Raw genomic sequence first — 19,226 nt, 5'->3', positions numbered from 1 at the left:
AGTAATTTTATAGTTGGCCCTCACCACAACATGAGGAACTGTATTAAAGGGTCAAAGCATTAGGAAGGTTGAGAACCCCTGTTTGAGAGGATTTGGAAAACAGCTGTAATCTGGAAATCAGAAAGGAGAAAATGCAGATCCAAAAAGGTGAGATAGGAGCTTATTTTAACTGTCAAAGTGCTAGTGGGGGTGGGGTGGGGAGGGTAGCTAGTGGACTAGAGACTAGGTGGAGCCAGAGATGCTGGTTGGATCTGGAGATTGATTCCATAACAAGTATTAGAAGAGCACGGAGACTTTTCTGAGAAGTAAGTAATCCTGCAAGCAACAACAACAACAAATCACATTCTCATAGAGAAAGGACACGACACAATTGATTGTTGAATAGGCAGGCATTGAAAGATATACACGTGGAAGGTAGCTCAAAAATGACTACAAAGGTAGGGGACAAAGTTGCTCATTTTACATAGAAAAGTAGGTTGAAAGTCACTCATTTTTAACTGACAAAGTGCTTTCCCTTCGGGATGGTCTCTCTTAAGTTTCCACGAGGACCTTTGAATCCCAGACAGGCATTTTTACATATCTCTAGTTGATTTGCTAAGTAATGTTGGTGCTATCTCTATATTGGAAAACTAGGGACTGGGCTCTACCCCTACAGAGATTTATCTCTGTTCCAATGGTTAGAGTAAGGACTGAGATGCTCTATGTCCCCTGGGAAACAGAAAATGGTCTTTTATAAATGGAGAAAGTCGATTTCCGAGTTCAGAGTAGTAAATAGCACTGCAAATCCATCTGCAGTGTAAAAAGTAATATAGGTTGAAGATAGGGGCTTAGGCCCCTTAACTGGCTATTGGTAAATGGAGCCTGGGTATAGACTGGATGTGTAGGGATGAAGAAGGTAGCGGGAGAAAGGAGAAGGTCGTGTCTTTTGCTGTGTAATCACAGATTTAACAGAAGTAAATTATTCTTAAGTAGTTGATACTGGAGTCATAGTCACAGCAAAGGCCATTATTTTTATATTTTATTGCTGTCCCTGGACAATGTGGCTGGACATTTAGCTTGCCAACACTTGTAGTCCAGATCTGTGCCTTCCACATTGGTGTATGTGCATAGGGGTTCCTCCCTTGGCCTTTCCCCGCCTGCACACAGAGGAGCACATTCTCTTGAGTCTCTTGGGTGTGCTGACTGTCCTGCTCCTGAGCCTCCCTTGAGTCCTATCACACTGTCTTGCTTCTTTCCTTTGAACTTTTGCTTATTTGGAAATATTTTCATTTGTTTCCACACATAACTTGTAGATGTTTATTCCCCCGCACAGTTAGGTCTTCTTTTACTGGCTTATTTATTTGGTCTGGAATGTGCTGGATTTGACACCATAGCACAGATGCTTTGCTCTCCCATGAGAGTGGGGGATACATGGAGAGGGTTTTGTGTGGCTTGGGAATGAAGGTGAAGAGGACAGTGTCTTACTGGGAAGAAATACCTGACTTTGGAGCCCAGGTGAGCTTCTAGAGTAGACTCATTTAATGATTATCTTAGTTGCTGCAACAAATTGGAAAATGAAATATAGGTGGGAAAAAGATTCTCATTTGAAAAATGTTTTGATCTAGTTTAAAATTAGGACTATTTGCCATCTATCGCGTTGGATAGCTTAGTTTGTGAATTTGTTGCCCTGGAGCCACCTGCCTAAGTTGGCCTTCTGTTCTGGTAAATCTAAATAGATTCAGAGAAGCAAGGGTTGGCGTCCTATGAAACGTGTTTTCCCTGACTGGGGTTAGGCACATTAGGAAGGTGGGAAGAGGTGGCATTCAGGACACCTTTCCATTTTATGAAGACTAGTGACAGGGAACCGAAGTAAAAATACAAACAAAAAAATGCAGTGGTGACCTGGCCAGAGATTTTACCAACTGGCAGTGTGAAATATTTGGTGGGCTAACAGTTCTAATGGGTTTATCTTAGACAGTTCTTCCGCTGTGAAAGTGTCGGTTAATAATTTACCCTTCCCGAGAGGCAGAGGCAGCAATCGTAGACCATGAGCAGGCACTCTGGGGCCCGTCATCCTGCTGGTGAGAGGCATGAGCCCTGTTGGTTGCGACAGGAGTACCAAGCATCTGAACTTTGACAAATGGAAGCTTGGGAGAGCTAAATAAGGCAGGGATGTTTGGAGTGATTCACTTCAAGTACTATCTAAAGTAATGGATGACTGTAGCTACCCATCTGCTCTGCGTCAAAAAGAATGTAACTCTACATTTTTTGAAAAAAAAAAAGTTTATTTTGAAGTAGGGGGAGAGCTGTATGTAGAGGGAAGAGAGCGTGACGGGGAGATAAATTATTTCTACAGAATATTTATGAAGTTTCGGAGAAAGGACAAACTGGGCGTGTTGATTGATACCTGGAGTACATTTTTATTGTCTAACAAAATATTGGATGCAGCTGTACATGGAAGACTTATCTGCTGTGAGTGTGCTCATCAATGTCAGAAGCCTGAGCGCGTTACCCCTTGCCACGCTCTTGTTTTGATGGAGTGGTGAGCGCACCTCTGCTGTGGGTTTCAGTACAGTTTAGGTGAATTTTATTTCCCTGTTTAGTCATTGACTCATATTGCAGGGTCTGCATGCTAAGTTTTGTAATTTGCTCTCCTGTGTGAAGAGTGCCTTTCTTCTACTGAATGTTCACTTCTGCATACTTTTTTTTTTTTTAAAAGCTGGGCATTATGTCATTACAAAGATTTACAGTTATTTAATAATGATTTATTGTAGTAATTTATTCTGCCAGCTGTGGCACATTTTCGGTGGAATTTGTAAATCAAATTTATATAGAAATGTACCAGGACATGCATTTCAGGATTTAATAAAATATACTCTAAAATCTTTTTGAAGTGGGTTGTTTCATGCTAACACTTGGGATTAAGCTTTACCTTAACAACCGTTGTTAATGTTCAAGCTCTGCCACGTCTTTCCCACAACCACTGCAAAGAGAAATCGGTGAAATCTGTGAAAATAGTTTCTGGTTTATCCACTTTACTTTTAGACTATTAGTGTCATGTTGTATTTGGCCTGGGATGTTCACATGACAGTAAGGAACATGAAAACATCCGGACATAAGTCTCTCTGCAGTTTTGCAAGTTTTAATCACTACTAAAATGTTCATCCAGAATCAAACTGAGAGCATCCTTGGGAGGTTGTAGGATTGCCCAGAGCTCACTGGCTACAGCCATGGAGCCCACATTGTGCTTTGAATCACTTGGCAACTCACATTCTTTCAGTTATTCTGTTATATATAAAATGCCAACTTGTATTTTATTTTTTCTCTTTTTAAGGATGCATTTGCTTGATGGTATTCCTTTTTTTTTTTTTTTTTTTTTAGAGGAGCAGGGGTTCCTATATAACTTGTATTTTCTTTTCAACCTGGCAGTTTTAGAGGTTGTCTTTGATGTGGGGTTGCCAAGTTGTCTGTAAAAATGACTTGTTTTCCAAGACTGCACAAGAATTTTAGTTCTAAGATTAAAATACAAAGTTACCTGTTTTGTGTACGAACACATGAAGCATCTCTTTTGACCAAACACATTGATGGCATTGATGAGTTATTTGAATATGGTAATGATTCAGTGTTCCTTAAAGTTGGTTTTGGGTACCAATTAATTATACTTAAAGATGTGTGTTTTAGATCAAGCGGGAAGTGAAAATATTAAAAGTACTCCAGACTCAAAATTTTTCCTAATGGTTTGTATTTATTTATCATGTTAGGCACTAGTAAGACAGAATGAACACAACAAAATGAAAACATCCCAAGTAACTTTCCTTGCAAAAGTAAACTTCGCCCACTTAGCTTCATTTGGACTACAGAGCATTGGGGGAAACACTCAATTCCAAATTCATTTATTTTTTGTTAAGGCATAATTTCCAAAAATATTCTTAGAAACATTACATGGCAGTTGATTTTTGCCTTCAGATGGGAATCCCGTGTGTTAAATGGAATCTTTACATTCTCATATTAAAAGGAGAGTGCGTTAATGGACTGGAGGGACAGCTCAGTGCTAAGTGCTGGCCTAGCATGTTCAAGGTCCTATGTGCAACCCATATCCCACCCACACTGGCACAAAGTTTCTAAAATTATAATCATTGAAAACATGCACGAAATAATTGGCTATACCTTGATTAATATTCTAGAAAAATGTTTGCAGCTTTTTATGAGTTATGACTAAGAGTATTTGCTCCATCTGTCAGATGTATAAAATTTATTTGTGAAATCTGTAGTATAAGAGATAAGGAGATTTTTTCTGAAAGGAAACAGAGGCTACGTTCCTTTGGGCATGCTGTGGTGTAGGAGTGCTGGAGTTCAAGCCTAGGGCCTCATCCATTCTTAGCAAGCACTCTGTCCTGAGCTACATCCCTGCCAGTGGTTTTTCTTGAAGGCTTTAATTCGTGGTATCTTAGATATGGCACCTATTTTCTTTAAAACTGTTTAATGTGTTTGTGTTGGAGAGATCATGGAGAAAGATGAAGGTCTTTATTTTACATCTTTTCATTTAGTATCAATTGTTCCTAGTCCTCTAGGCAGCTCACCTACAGTAGGTTAAATAAAATAGGAAAGAACATTTAGAAGCACATTTTCATGGTTCTGAACTTAGTTTGGACCTTATCAATTCTTTATTTTTTCCTCTTCATTCTAATTTGAAAAACTTTTAGAATATGATACTAAATAGAAACTTAAAAAGAAAACGGAGTGATAAGAAATGTTTCATCTTACGATGAATTTTTACTAATGATCAGTGCTTTGAGAGGATGAGCTATACTAGACAGGAAACCAACAAACAGAAGAGCAGTGCTGTGCTCAGTGAGCAAAGTCGGCCCTGCTGAGGGAGCAGCCCAGAGAAGCACACCCTGAATTTATCTCCCCCTCTTCATCCTGTGTGCATTCATTCATCCAAATTTCTTAAATACTTTTGAATGCTGGGCAGTTTGCCAAATGTAGTAAGACTATAGAAGTTAAACACTTGAATTTGCTCTTAAGCCCTGATGAGTAGGAGGCTTAATTGTTTGTTAAGAAAACTCTGAAATGGGCAGGGAACAGTTAGACGAAGAATATGTTATGAAGGTCTAATTCAGACACACTGAGGTCGGGGCCTGAGTTGAAGGCTCTTGAATGTGGAAAATCGTGAAGGTTTAAGTGCTGTGTAAGAGAACACACACATTGGCTGGTGGGTGGGTTTGCTGTGATCTGGAGGGAGACTTCTTCCCCGACAGCATGGGCTGATGGTCCCTTTGACAGATGTGTAAACTGTGTAGAGTACTTTTGTAGTTCAAGACAAAAGTCAAAGGTACTACTGTCCTGGACAAAACTATTTCTGCTCCTGAAGTGCTGTGGCTAGTGACAGGTGTGCTGACTTGAGGGACTTCTTAATAAAAGAGAGCAATTATTTATATCTTTTTCTTTTCACGTAGTGCTTATACATGACTGCCTGACTCTCCTGGAAGTCAGGAAGTGAGGGGACTCTTTAAAATGGTACACTCTTCCAGTCTCCTGCAGAGAAGAAACAAAGCTGCCAGGATTAGTTGGACCTGTAAACTCTGTAGCTCCATTTGACTGTCCAGGCCATCGTATCTGGCCTTTCTCTCCTCTGTCCACTTTTCATACTTCTAAGCGTTAATAGCCACACACTGTGGGACTCTTCTGTAACTTTTGTGATTTACTCGAAGATGTTTCTTATTAACACCTACAACATTTTTCTTCTTTTTAACAACTGCTTAATATTCTGTGGGAAAGGATCATAATAAAATAAAAACAAATTCTAAAAGCATGAAAATGTAGACATTGGTTATACAATAAGTAATTGTAACTAAATAAATGATAAGCTTGGTAGATTATTGAATTTTAAAAAATAGAGAATTCCCAGATTTTCTTTGATTTAAACTCTTTTGGATAAATAGATCATTTCTTCAAGCCCTTAGAAGCCCTAAAGATAGCACTCCATGTTAATTGATGTTCAAATTGAAAAAATAATTGATCAAGAAAGGCATCACCTATTTAAAGACACAGTATAGTATTTCACAACTTTCAAGGAAATTCTTGTCTAAAAAATAGAAACCAAGCAATATAGGAAAAATGGAGTGAGCACATGCTTTGAAATTAGACCAACTCAGCCTTAACTTTTCACTTTGACACTAATATAATGATTGGGCCAAGTGATTTAATCATCCTAGTTTTAGTTTCCTCATTGATAAGGTGAGAATAATAATACCTATCTCATGGGACTTGTGAAGAACAAAATGAAAAATAATTTATAGAAGTGGGATATATATATATATATGTACACACACACACACACACACACACTTTTCGTGTGTGTGTGTGTGTGTGTGTGTATGTGTGTGTATGTATGTGTGTGTGTGTGTTATCTTGTTCTCTTGGTTAACATAGTCTGACTTAACCTTCACTGGCCTTGGCTACAAATAGTATCCATGATGCTGTACTTCTTTATAAACGTGCTTGGCCTATGTCATCAGCTTATACAAGACCTCCTGGTCAATAGCTATTGCTCTTTATTTCTTTCTCTGTCTCTAATCCCTGGTCCTCCCACTCAACACCTTACTATTCAAGACCCTTATTCCTGCTTTTTCAGGTCAAGTAGATGTAATAATACTCTGCTCTAAGTGTGTGTGTGTGTGTGTGTGTGTGTGTGTGTGTGTGTGTGTGTATGTGTGTGTGTGTGTGGTTTATAATTTAGAAGAAAAGCTAAATATAAGGGGTTGAAGAAGGACTGACTTCAGATGATTGATGAGTTAAGGGTGCAGAACTGATTTTTTTCTAATTTAAATTCTGTCATGGATTTGGGGTTTTTGGCATTAGATAAGTACATAAAATATATTCAATACTTACAGAGTAAAATTTAATATAAAGCTTCATAGCTGCCTCTTTGAATGGAAGTCCTAACTGAATATAAGTTCATTAAGCTACGTAGACTTTGGGTCTGATTAATTTTGATGTGTAGTGTTTTTACTTATTTGCAATTTTTTTTTTATAATAGAGCTTAGAAAAGAAAAAGGGAGCATGTATAGGGAAACTATCCCTTTCACAATATGGCATATAGCAGATACACAGTGAAGCCAGGGCAATAGCCCTTAGACTCTATCTATTCATAATGATTCATGAGCTGTGACTTTTCTTCAATTTCATCTTTCGAACTTGTCACCATGCATCGTAGACCAAGAGATCTAAGCCTATTTACTAATCTAAGCACAGATTTACTTTCTTCCCTAACCCTTAAGAATATGACTTGGCTTTGAAATCTCTAGGAAGCAGTATGTAGAAACACTCATATGTACCATGTCAAATGCCCAATGCTAGAGTTATCCAAATGTCAGAATTTCTACCAGTGGTTGTACATGTTCATTGTCTGGTTCATAGGGTTAAACACAGGGAGCTTGGATTTGTTAACTGGTGGTGATTTCCAATCTTGCCTATTTCAAGTTACCAGTTTGAAGACTACTTGCCCATGAAGTTTCTTGTCAAGTCAGGGAAACTCTGGTATATCGCAGGTTTTCAGCATGTGGCCACTGCTTTGAACTCTACTGTCAAAGCAGTGTGGAAGACCAAAAGCCCTGAAAAATGGCCCATGTCCTGTTACCAACTCATTTTGTGTTTTAGCCTGTTTCCTTGGTTGTAAAGCAATCAGGTTAGATCACCCCTACCCCATGCCTAACTCCAAGGATGCTTCAGACAACTGCAAAGGCCGAGGAACCCAGGCTCTGTACCACCCTCCCTGCATGTTCAGAATTCACATCTCTATGTTTCAGAGAAAAGACCTCCATTGGTTGAAAGCAAATATGCTTCATAGCCACTGCTACTGAAGTAGATCTGTCACAAAGCCTGTGCCTGTAATTGCAGCAGAGGCTGGCAATAGGAAACATCTGGAGCTATGTATGGTGGCATATACTTTTAATCCCAGTTCTCAGAAGGCAGAGGAAGGTGGATTTCAGTGAGTTCAAGGCCAGCCTTGTTTAAATACCATTTTCCTGTGTGTGTGTGTGTGTGTGTGTGTGTGTGTGTGTGTGTGTGTGTGAGAGAGAGAGAGAGAGAGAGAGAGAGAGAGAGAGAGAGAGAGAGAGAGAGAGAGAATGAACGCTCCAAAGCTAGTGCATGAATGCAGTGACTCACTAGAGAGGTGTTACAGGCTTAAATGGCCAAAGTAGCCAGGCAAATAACAAAGTGAGAAAAACAGGTGGGGAAGGGGTGGGTGGAGGAGACTGTGCCCAGTGAGGAGCTTGCTAAAGACTGTAGCTTCGGTTCCACCTCAGTTCACAGTTGCTGCAAAGGTATTACGTTTTTTCTATCTTATCTCTTTAGTTGCCCAACACTTTACCCTTTTCCTCTCTCTACCACACCCTTCCACCCTGCAGCTGTTAACTTGTATTTTGACTTTACATGTTCTGAAACTTTGTATGTTGGCCATTAATTAAAATACATGCATGTTCATATATTCTTACTTGGGGAGCCAAACAAAAATACCTGAGGCCATCCAGATTGAAATCTGTTTTCACACACACACACACACACACACACACACACACACACCAGAGAAAGAGAGAGACTGACTCCCATTTGTTGAGTGCTTATGCTTAGATACTAGGTAAAACTTTCGTGCTAACACAGTCTTCACAACAATTCTGTGAATTACTATGGTGACTGCTACTACTATTTCCACTTTGGAGATGGCAAAGTTGGGCTAATTGGCCAAGGTCACACAAATAAGTAAAAGCTTCTACAGATAGTCAGACCTACATAATCTCATTGCTGGACTTTTAACCACAGTTGACTCCCTGAGTATATCTTTCACATACATTATAATCACACAAATGGAATGTAAATAAGTGGATGTGGGGCTGCCTTATGGTAGAGGTTGCCGCATCACATAGAGATAGCTGTATGATACCAATTCAGGGCATAGTGACGCAGTCCGTACGTACATGTGCTTGAGGTGATAAAGCACTGAATGTAGTGCACTTTCACACTTTGTGATTTTTTTTTTAAATAAAGCTCCATGAGATCAGTGTCAGATTTTCAGAAATTTTATCTTTCTCTTTGCTGCAAGCAACCCAGACTTACTAAGCTTTGGGTTCAATACCATCTGTGTCCAAGGGCAAATACCCTCTTCTCATTGCCATATGTAAACCCCACCCATGGACAGGCTCCAAGTCTTGAGTGATGATCACTTCCTCTGGGCGAGAGTATGAAGAATAAAGTAAATCTAGCAGGAGTAGTAAATCCCCGCAGACATAGATAAGTGCTTAGGTCAGAGACTGCATCTTTTATAGTTGGTCTGCATACCAAACTCATTAATATGGATAGTCATCTTAGCAGTAGTGGTTGTAGTGGCAAAAATAATAGGAAGACGTTCGTCTTAGCCCCTGTTTTCATATTAGCTTTCCTGATGTCTAGGATTTGGGGATGTTTCTTTGAGAAAGTAATGTGAAATCATCTCTCTCATGTGTGTCCTTTATTTTTACTTCTTTTACCTACCCTCAGAACATTTTTTTCAACCTTAAAACCTCTTGCCTATAGGAGTAAAACTATAAGATAATGAGGAAGAAAACTGAAAACATTGTGGGAAAAATGTGTATGTTTTTCCATTTAGGTTGTTTCCCTAGGGGATTTTTAGAATAATACTTTAATGATATAAGCCTCTTATATTTTCCTTTCCTTAAAAAATTAATTTCACTGTATATGTTCATTGTACATAGTATTGGGTTACATCAGCACATTTGTATACTTGCATATGGTGTTCATTGACCATATCCTCCACTGTCTTCTTCCCTCCCTTTCCCCTTTATAGTTTATCCACTTGATGTGGAATGGGGAGAAGAAAAGATCCAGTGCCCCTGGCAGTATTCTTCTTGATAGTCCATATCCATCACATGAGTGGAAAGTACCCAAAACCCCATTTTCAGAACTGTATCTCAGTCTCTGGCTCCTGAAGAAAACCAATGTGGTTCCAGTGTGGGATGGGAAGAGTGGTTTGCGTTGGCACCAGCCTTGCGGTGCTTTGGGGCTGGAGCACATACAGCTGTGGGTTACAGATGCTTGCTCTCCAGTATTAATGTGGCCAGCATGTGAAACCATGGCACCCGCAATACTACACAAAGGTCCACGCCTCTTATAGTTTGAGAAATAACTCCCAGCTGAAGAAATCCTTCCTTGAAGGGCTGGGATACATTCCAGAGTAGAGGGTGCTCTTTCAGAATGGTAGAATTAGGCATGAGATGCCTGGCGATGTTGGACTGGGCATCAGGGACTGCATCATAGGCATCTCAGGGCTTGGAAGCTTTAACAGAAAATATAGGAGAAAAAGAAAAGAAATGAAGAAATAAAATAAAAGCTCTTTTAAACTTTTGGTTAATGACTTCTGAATTCCATGCTGCACATGTAGCACAGACCTTGTATGAACACTCAAGTGACTGTATACTTTCTTTGAGATAACAAGTACAAAGCATTAGTGGACCTTGTCATCTGGCTGGAGATAAGGGATGATAGACATGTTCCCACCCATCCTTATTTCTCTGAGCTGTCCATGAAGATGGGAGAATCAGAGGCATGTATATACAAAGTAAAAGAAATGAATATGGGGTTGGATAGTGCTTAAAGTTCAGCGACAAAAATTCTCTTCAGGACAGAAGATTTTCCTCTCTCTCAAGAGGTATGCGCTTCCTTCTGACAGTATGCTTGAGAGAGGCTCTTCCGTCCACCATTGTTAGTGAGAAAGTTTTCTCATCCAGGTACAATTTCCAGTGAAATAGTTGCGTACAAGTATCCAGAAGTTAGTTTATTGACTCTTATTGCACTTCTGAGTATCTAATAAATAATGTATTAGCCTGATGGATATGTGGCTACCTAACTATGGGCCATGAAATATGCACTGTTTCTCTAATACACTGTAGGGAGACCTATTTATAAAGTATTTAGTATTGGTTTTATAATGCACCGTTGACAGCAGGAGACCACGAAGCTCAAAGATCAATCTCATTTTGGCCCACAGTATTAATGCTACTTTATAAAGCTATATGACAGGTCACTTAGACAATGTTAGTGACTCTGTTAGGAAGGCTGGTTGTAGTGGCTGCCAGCGCAGTGTATAAATGTCCTTTTCCATGTCCCTGAGGTAGTTCTTTGGTGGCTGTAGATACTGGCCAGGTGATAGAACTCATCATTACCCTGGTCTCTAGAGGGATTCTGGACTACAGATTCTGCTAATGCAGCTCACTAATTGGGTGCAGACTTAGTGTGACTGGGGGTCACATAGGCCTGGAGGTAGGAATTAGCAGTGTGGAGAGAGACTCTCAGCGTTGACTCATGTCTGCAGTGAAGCAGTATTCTTACCACCTCCCCCTCCTTACTTCACTCGAGTCACATATGTGATAAGGTTTAAGGTATTTCGGTATTTTGTTTGCTTTGGGGAATTTCGTGAGCTAGGAGTAAATTTATAGCCATTTAAAAACAAATGCTCTGTAAACACTTAGAATTTGGGTATGACTAAATAAAGATCAAATAATTTGATCTAAAATATGTTTTTGGTATTTTCTTTTTTTCCATGAACTCATCACTATGGGAATGAATGTAATAATTATGGTTTCTAAAGTTCTGTTCCCACTGTTTTGGAGCAAGGCATTGTTCTCTGCATTAAGAACCCCTTGCTGGTTTTAAGTATTCTGGTTTTCAGAGTTGAAATTCCCAACTCCTAACCACTATCTTTTTAAAAGGCTTATCTTTAAAATTTAAATGATAAATCTTTTAAAAATAGCGTGTGTATGTGTGTGTGTGTGTGCGCGTGCGTGCATGCACTCGCATGTGTGCAAGTGACTACAGAGGCATAAAAGGGCATCAGATCACTTGGAGCTGGAGTTACAGCAGTTGTGAGAAATCTCATGTGTGTACTGAGGTCTGAACTTGCATCTCATGCAAGAACAGTACATGTTCTTAACCACTGAGCCATCTCTCTAGCCCAGTGCATTGTTTTGAATCCAGTTGGGGGGGGACGAGACTCCTGACACCTTTCTGCCACTTTGCATTTCTACTCACTCCTTGTTGATTCTGACCTTTCATTGGGCCCTTTTCAAGTAGCTCACTCCTTTTCTTTTCTCTAGTTGTCTGCTATTTAGTGCTCTTAACTGAACTCTTAATATTTGTATTTCTTTTAAAAAATTAAACATTTTTATTATTGTTTTAAGTAAAATATAATTACATCATTTCTTTCCATTCCCTTTCCTTCCTCCGACAACTTCCATGGCCCCCACCCTCACTCCTTCTCAAGTTCCGGGCCTCCTCTTCTTTAATTGTTACAATATGGCAAGGCCTGAACAAGGACAACATGAAAAAGTGGAAGACAGAGATCTCACGGGCTCCCACCCCCAGACAAAAGCTACAGGCAACTAAGGGATGCTGAGAGAAGTTGTCTTCCCCCTAGGAAGGTGCTACCTAATTGGTTATCCAATACCAAGTGGTCAGTACTTGCAAGCAACATTGAATAGACTTAGCAGGTTGTATTTATATATTTATGTACACACAAACACAAAATCAATCAATCAACCAATCAATCAATCAATGAGTCAATCCCTGCATTTCTTTTGGTTTTGGTGTTTCCAGACAGCGTTTCTCTGTGTAGTCTAGGCTGTCCTGGAACTCTGCAGACCAGGCTGGCTTTGAACTCACAGAGGTCCATGTGCCTATGCTTCTGAGTTTTTGAATTAAAGGCATGTGCCACCACTGCCTGCTAATACCTGCATTTCTTAACCATGGAAAATTTTCTCCATCATTCCTTTGGTTTCTGAGGGAAATGTTTTTCTCCCTTCAGGGAACCTTTTCATTTGTGTTCTTATTACATTCTCTCCTAGGACCCTTTGTATCATTTTCCCTCTGGCTTAGATCTTCAATATCCTTTTCTCGGCTGGCTTTGTCCCCTCCGCTTGCTGCAGACTTTTTTTTTTAACCTCCTGTAGTGGAAAACAAACTGTTTGTTCCTAAAGACACTTCCCTAAACCCTGCTAACTTTTCAGACTACATTTCTTTTACTTTGTTTTCTTACAAAATTCCTTCAAAGAGTATTTTACCATTTCTGCCTCTTTGTCTTTACAAATTACATATTTCTTAACTCCTTTATAATATGGATCATATATATCTGTTACTATACCAAAACAACTCATATGACACAGAAATTCATAAATGCAAGATATTTTTAAAAAACAAAAATAAATACAATAAAATATTTTAGTCACAAATATATGTTGGGAGTTGTATGATGAACATACCTTTACTCAAAGTAACAAATTAATAAAAAACACATCTGAAGTATTTAGGCATTTGAATTGCATCACATACTACCAAGTCAAGTGTCTTAACGGATGGATCACTCTTATATTTCTAATTGCTATTAAATTTCTCTTATTATACTCTAAATGTTGTATTATCTAAGACTCCCAACCATCCTTTGCCTTCCTTTGTAATTCAGAACAGAGGAAAATTTATCTTCTGATTCATAACCTCAAGTCTCCCCAAAGATGCTCACCATGGCCATGTTCTTTCACCTTTAATGTTATGTTTACATGGATGGACCCAAATCTGATAATTCTAGCATTGGTTTGTTTTCTGAGTTTTCTTCCGTCCACTTATCTGCATGACCATCTGTTACCCCAAACTGATTGTGTTCCCCTGAGTTATTTCATACATTCCTGTAGAAGGTGCCACTGATCAGTTCTCTAGTGACACATTGACTTTTGTCACCCAAATCCATTTTAAAAGATTCATTTTTATTTTAGTTATATGAATGTATCTGCTTCTTGGAGGTGTGTGTGTGTGTGTGTGTGTGTGTGTGTGTGTGTGTGTGTGTGTCTGTGTGTGTGTGTGTATGTATGTGTGCGCGTGCGCATATGGAAGCTAGAAGACATCTGATCCCCTGGAGTTGGAGTTACAGATTGTTGTGATCCATCCAGCATAGGAACTAACTTGGGTCCTCTGCATGAGCAGTATTACCTGGATCCTATCAGACATTCTTACTACTCCTTTATTTCATCCTCACATTGTCTTTTGTGCTTTGCTTTTCTTCATCAGCCTTCTTTGCTAGTAGTTATTTTACACAGTTTATTATAATATTTCCCTAATTGATCTCTTCGCTTTGTTCTAGTCACATTTTAATGAGTTGTCCTAGATGCACTTTCTTAAAGAATACTAACAATCACAGGGTGCTGCTGTTGAGGTCTTTTAGTAGACTTGGCTGGTAGTGGTAGATAGCAGAACAGCAATTTAGCATGGACTGTGGGATTCTGACCGATAGTTCTTTTGCTTACACATTCTTTCATTTATTACTGCTTTATACAGCATCCTACCTAAGCTCTAGGCAAACTGGATCACTTCTCTAGAGGAATATTGCTCGTCTCCCTGTTCCCAGAACAAAGGCTGTCTTTGCTTGGAAGGAAGCTTTCATTCCCCATATCAGTGGGAAGGCATCCTTTCCTAAATCACATGGTTCTACTGTTCTCTTATCACATTCTCATTTATATAAGGTCATTTTTGTGCATAGCTTCTGTTCTGTACTAGACCTTAAACTTCCTGTGAGAAGGGATTATGTCTTGCTTTGGTGTTTCTCACAGCTTCTTGTACTTGGTGTGTGAAGCTTGATAAATAGTCCTTCAACAATGAATGAAAAGGTTTACGATGATTTTCTTTATGATCAGTGGAAGATAATGGAGTAAGTTGAGCTACTTGTTGGGGTGCTGCTTAGTGGTAGAAACTGTGTTTGGCAGCCCCAGTTCCAGATACCCTCTCAACTCTTCAACATCTCCCCACGCCCCTTAAAGAAAAGGGACTGAGTGAACTGGGGGTATAGTTCAATAGGGGGGTTTATGCTTATACACAAGAAGCCCTGTGCCATGTTACCCATCAGTGAATTACTCTGTTATTCCCACCCCATTGTTTATTTTCTCATGGTTCATGTATTTAACTGCAGGTTGCTATAGACCTCAGTGATTAACTTTTTAAAGGTGTGTCACGAGTGGTCGGAGGAATATGTTACATTTGCCGTTTTGAAGATAAAGTGTTATGCGATAACCAGCGTTTCTGTAGAACACTGTCTGCAGAGTATATGTAATTTCTTTCCTCTTCCCATCTCTCAACAGGCACGCTTTGTGCCCTCCCCACCTCCAAATTGCCTCAGTTACCAATCAGAGGGCAGGCTTGGTGATCAAGACTGGCAAGCACATTTCAAGGTCCCATGCTGTGGGGTTGATCCATCTCAACTTGAGGTATGTTGCTCTTTCCTGTGTGTGTGTCACTTGAATATGCTCACGTGCTTTGGCTGCCCTGTTGAGGTTCCACGCTTTTACTGTCTCTCAGCTTCATGCTAGGAAATGAATATGTTTATTTGGTTCCCAACACTTTTTGCCTCTGAAGACCTTGTAAGAAGTAGAATTTTGTGACAGTTATTTGAATGATTTGACTGAGATAAACTGTCTTCTTTTGTTTCAGCCCCTTTTGTTCCCCTTCCTTTTCTCTTCATCCTTTTTAGTTCTAGGGCTGATTTATGATCATAATCTCTGTTTTTAGTAATAGACTTGAAATATAACATCTATCTATCTATACACAAAGAGGTAGATAGATATAGATACATAGATACAGACAATTGCCCATGCTGTGTGTGTACAGCATGAGTTTTCACAAGGTAAGCATAACCAGGACACCAGCTGGATGGGCAGACAACACGGTTGTGTTTTAAAAGCTGCCAGTCTGCTTGCTTCCAGCTGATGCCCCCACCAGAGACCCTTACCACCCAGATGCCTTCCACTACTAGCTAATTCTTCCCATTTTAAATGTTTTAATTTTGAAAACCAGTCTGCAAGTTCATTCAAATTTTCTTTGCATCAATGTTTTTCCATTTAAAGGTGTGTATGTGTGTGTCTATGTTTGTGAGTGAGTGTATGTTTGTGTATGTGTTTGTAAGTGTCTGTGTGTGTCTGTAAGTGTATGTGTGTTTGTGTGTGCGTGTTTGCATACATGTGTTTGTGTGCATGTTTAAAATAGTCTTGGAGCCGGGCGGTGGTGGCGCACACCTTTAATCCCAGCACTTGGGAGGCAGAGCCAGGCAGATCTCTGTGAGTTCAAGGCCAGCCTAGTCAACAGAGTGAGTTCCAGGAAAGGCTCAAAGCTACACAGAAAAACCCTGTATCGAAAAACCAAAAATAAAATAAAATAGTCTTGGCATTTTTGAAACTTCTTTCTTGTACTTCACTCTTTAGATTTATTTTTTTAGGTTTGAGAATTACATGTATTGTACTATTTTTATTGTATCTTTTTTATGTGTTAACTTAAGTGTTGTATTTCTTCAAATAATTGTAAGGTATTGAGCCCATCCTTGTAATGTGGTTTCTTGTGTGCAAGTGAATCTCAATCTTACTTCCTGACAGTAATTTAAACTATTATGATGACATTTTTACTGGTGCTGCCAGCATCTCAGTCTGCAGTTTTTAGAAGGAAGTAAATAAAAAAATTAATATTGTCTTTACAATCCTGCAACTTTCATGGTCATATGAAAGTAATTCCCCAGTGCACCTCCCTGGCCCAGCCTGTTGGCTTTGTTTTTGTTTTTTGTTTTTGCTCTATTCATCCTCATACTCATTTAAGGAAGGATACCACTGATTCTTTTAGAAGATTTTTTTCAAAATAAAAAAAAAAAACAAACTGTAGCTAGTGGTGGAAAGAAAGCTTTTGTCATTGCTTGTACCCACAAAAAGATAAAGTCATTTTTCAGTTTTTAGATAAAAACAAGGTAGTAAAATGTTTGATCTTTTGTGGGCACAAGGTTCATACTGACCGGAGATGCTTTTTTGAAACATGAATCTTGATTCCGAGGGATTCAGCTATTCCTTGGTATTTTGTAAACTATCTTATTTACTACGCCCTGCCCAAATCTGTCCATATTCATATTTTCATAGTACCAAAGGATTATACCATTTGGGTATTTCCTTGAAGTGTGTGATGGAATGGAGCCCCTGATGAGGCTGTCAACAGATGCTACCTCCCAGTCACTGTTAGACAATCATCAATTGGAGTAGTTTCTCTCTTTCAGGTGAAGCTTTTAGGTAATATTTTCCTATGGTGGAATGTTAATGTCACTGATTAAAGGGTCTCAAACCTTATATTTGGGCTTGTGTTCCTTTTCGGGTCACATAAAGATGTTTTTAATGCATAAGATCTCCTCTCTCTGTATTGGTCACCATTTTTCTTCTTTTTTCGGTACATGGCAGTTATTATTTCAGTCTTGGGCACTAATGTGGTTGGTGTTCCTGTGAGTTAACATAGGAGTATTTAGTATCCATAATGGTTTGGTAGAAAACTAACTAAAAATGAAGGCATGTATGAACATCTTACTTACAAATTGGACCATGATCTTGTTCCCTGAAGCCTTCATGCTGTTCTGGCTGAAGCTTCTATATGGTGAAATGCCCAACCCAGCTTGTCCAAGACCCTGGCAAAGGCATAGCTGTAAATATTGTAACACAGCTCTTGGAGGAGAGAGGTTCAGGGGTTGAGACTCCAATCAAAGATGGCGACATGATTTTTTTTCCCTCTCCTCTCCATAAAGATCCTTAAGTGATTTTCAAACTAGCTAATTCATGGACTCTAAACCTAAATTCTTAAAGATTTTAGTAGGAAAAGCAGTAGAATAGATGCCTATGTAGTTTAGAGCATTTACATACAACACTTGGTTACATTCAGTTGTTGGCCTGCATGAATCATCTTTTTGTTATTATTTTTTCTTTTTCTTTGTTTTATTGTTGAGATAGGATCTCACTAGGTTGCTCCTTCATGGTGTGGAACCAGATCAAACTGGCCTCAAATTCACAGAGATCTGCCTGCCTCTGCCTCCCAAGTGCTGGGATTAAAGGGAACCCCCATGTCCCTACTGCCCATGCATCATCTTTTTAGCCTGAATTAAAGATTGCTATGGACATGTTTGGTTCAGTCACCTAACAAATTGAAATAAGAAAAAAAAAAAAACTGCTAAATAAGCAAATTTTGCCAAGTCCCTTAAAATTTGAACATGGGGATCCACAATTTCCAGGTGTTACTGCTTGGGAATGCTTGACTGTTGAAATACGTGGGTGTGGCTATGATCTCTTTACAAAGATAGCAATGGAAAAAGAGTAGCTGGGAGCAAGCAAGGATGGAGGTGTAAATATTAGGTGACTCTTAATTGTGAAGATGAGTGCCTTTACATTAAAAAAGATGGTTCATAGAGGCAGGCAGATCTCTGTGAGTTTGAGTTGAGGCCAAGGTGGGCTACGTGGTATGTGCCAGGACAGCTATGTAGAAAGAACCTGTCTTAAATAAAATAAATAGATAGGTAGATAAAGTGAAACAAACCAAAAAACAAAAAAGATGGATGATCTTAAGAACTGCTTTTTAATCTCCCCTCCTTCCCCTTCTCCACAGCATGCACATATAATATGGCAGGTATTGTTTCTTCTGTGCATATGTTTGTATAGCCATTGGGGTTATGTTTGTATGTTTGAAGGGATATGAGTACTCTCCTTTCATCAAATTGCATTTGAGAGTCAGGGAAAAAGAAGCAGTATAGATAACTATATAATTAGAAAGCAAACACAAAAATTTGAAATTTGAAAAAAAAATTGAAATTATTGCTAGTTTTAGTTTTTTCTATTCTTTTATAGTGAGTCAGAATTTTTGCTCCTTAATTTTACCTAGAAAATGAAACTTTGTGTGATGAATTAGGTTTCACAAGGGGAAAGGCCGCTGTCAACTTTCTTCCTTAGGAATATGGAAATTCGGGTGGATTATCTGTTCAGAGGACTTTCCCTTTATTAACTCCCTCTCTCCTTTTTTTCCACTTAAGACATCTGTTAACATTTCACACAGACCAACAGATGTTGCAAAGCAAGTCCCACACTTTGTTCTCAAGAAAAATGACATTTCCTCAATTGCCTGCCCCACCTCTGTGGCTGAGTCCAGCCTGCTGCTCCTGCATAATCTGCATATATTAAGTTATGCACCTTAATGTATCAGGAACCCAGGCTTCAGCATTATTTTATATGTTAAAGTTGCGTTTGATTAGTGCCTGGTTTACATGGTGCTTTAGAGTTCTGAGAGCAAAAACCATTAAAGCTTTCTTTGAGAATGACAGCCTGCTTCTCTACATTAAGATTGGATAGCCAGTCAACATCTTTTCCTAT

General features: G+C 39.1%; 1 protein-coding gene across 4 annotated transcripts in view; it reads left to right on the top strand.

Moving 5' to 3' along the window:
- The window catches only part of Bnc2 (basonuclin zinc finger protein 2), a 405,775-nt gene that overhangs the window by 100,570 nt on the left and 285,979 nt on the right, over positions 1 to 19,226 (top strand). For all 4 annotated transcript variants that reach the window (XM_015994929.3, XM_076564461.1, XM_076564460.1 and 1 more), the window contains one exon: positions 15,156 to 15,281. In XM_015994929.3, coding sequence (XP_015850415.2) covers positions 15,156 to 15,281 — 126 coding nt within the window. The remainder of the gene's footprint in view (positions 1 to 15,155; positions 15,282 to 19,226) is intronic.

The sequence above is a fragment of the Peromyscus maniculatus genome, chromosome 2, assembly GCF_049852395.1.
Source record: "Peromyscus maniculatus bairdii isolate BWxNUB_F1_BW_parent chromosome 2, HU_Pman_BW_mat_3.1, whole genome shotgun sequence".
NCBI classification, from domain to species: Eukaryota; Metazoa; Chordata; class Mammalia; order Rodentia; family Cricetidae; genus Peromyscus; species Peromyscus maniculatus.
This window is presented reverse-complemented; position numbering and strand designations above follow the sequence as displayed.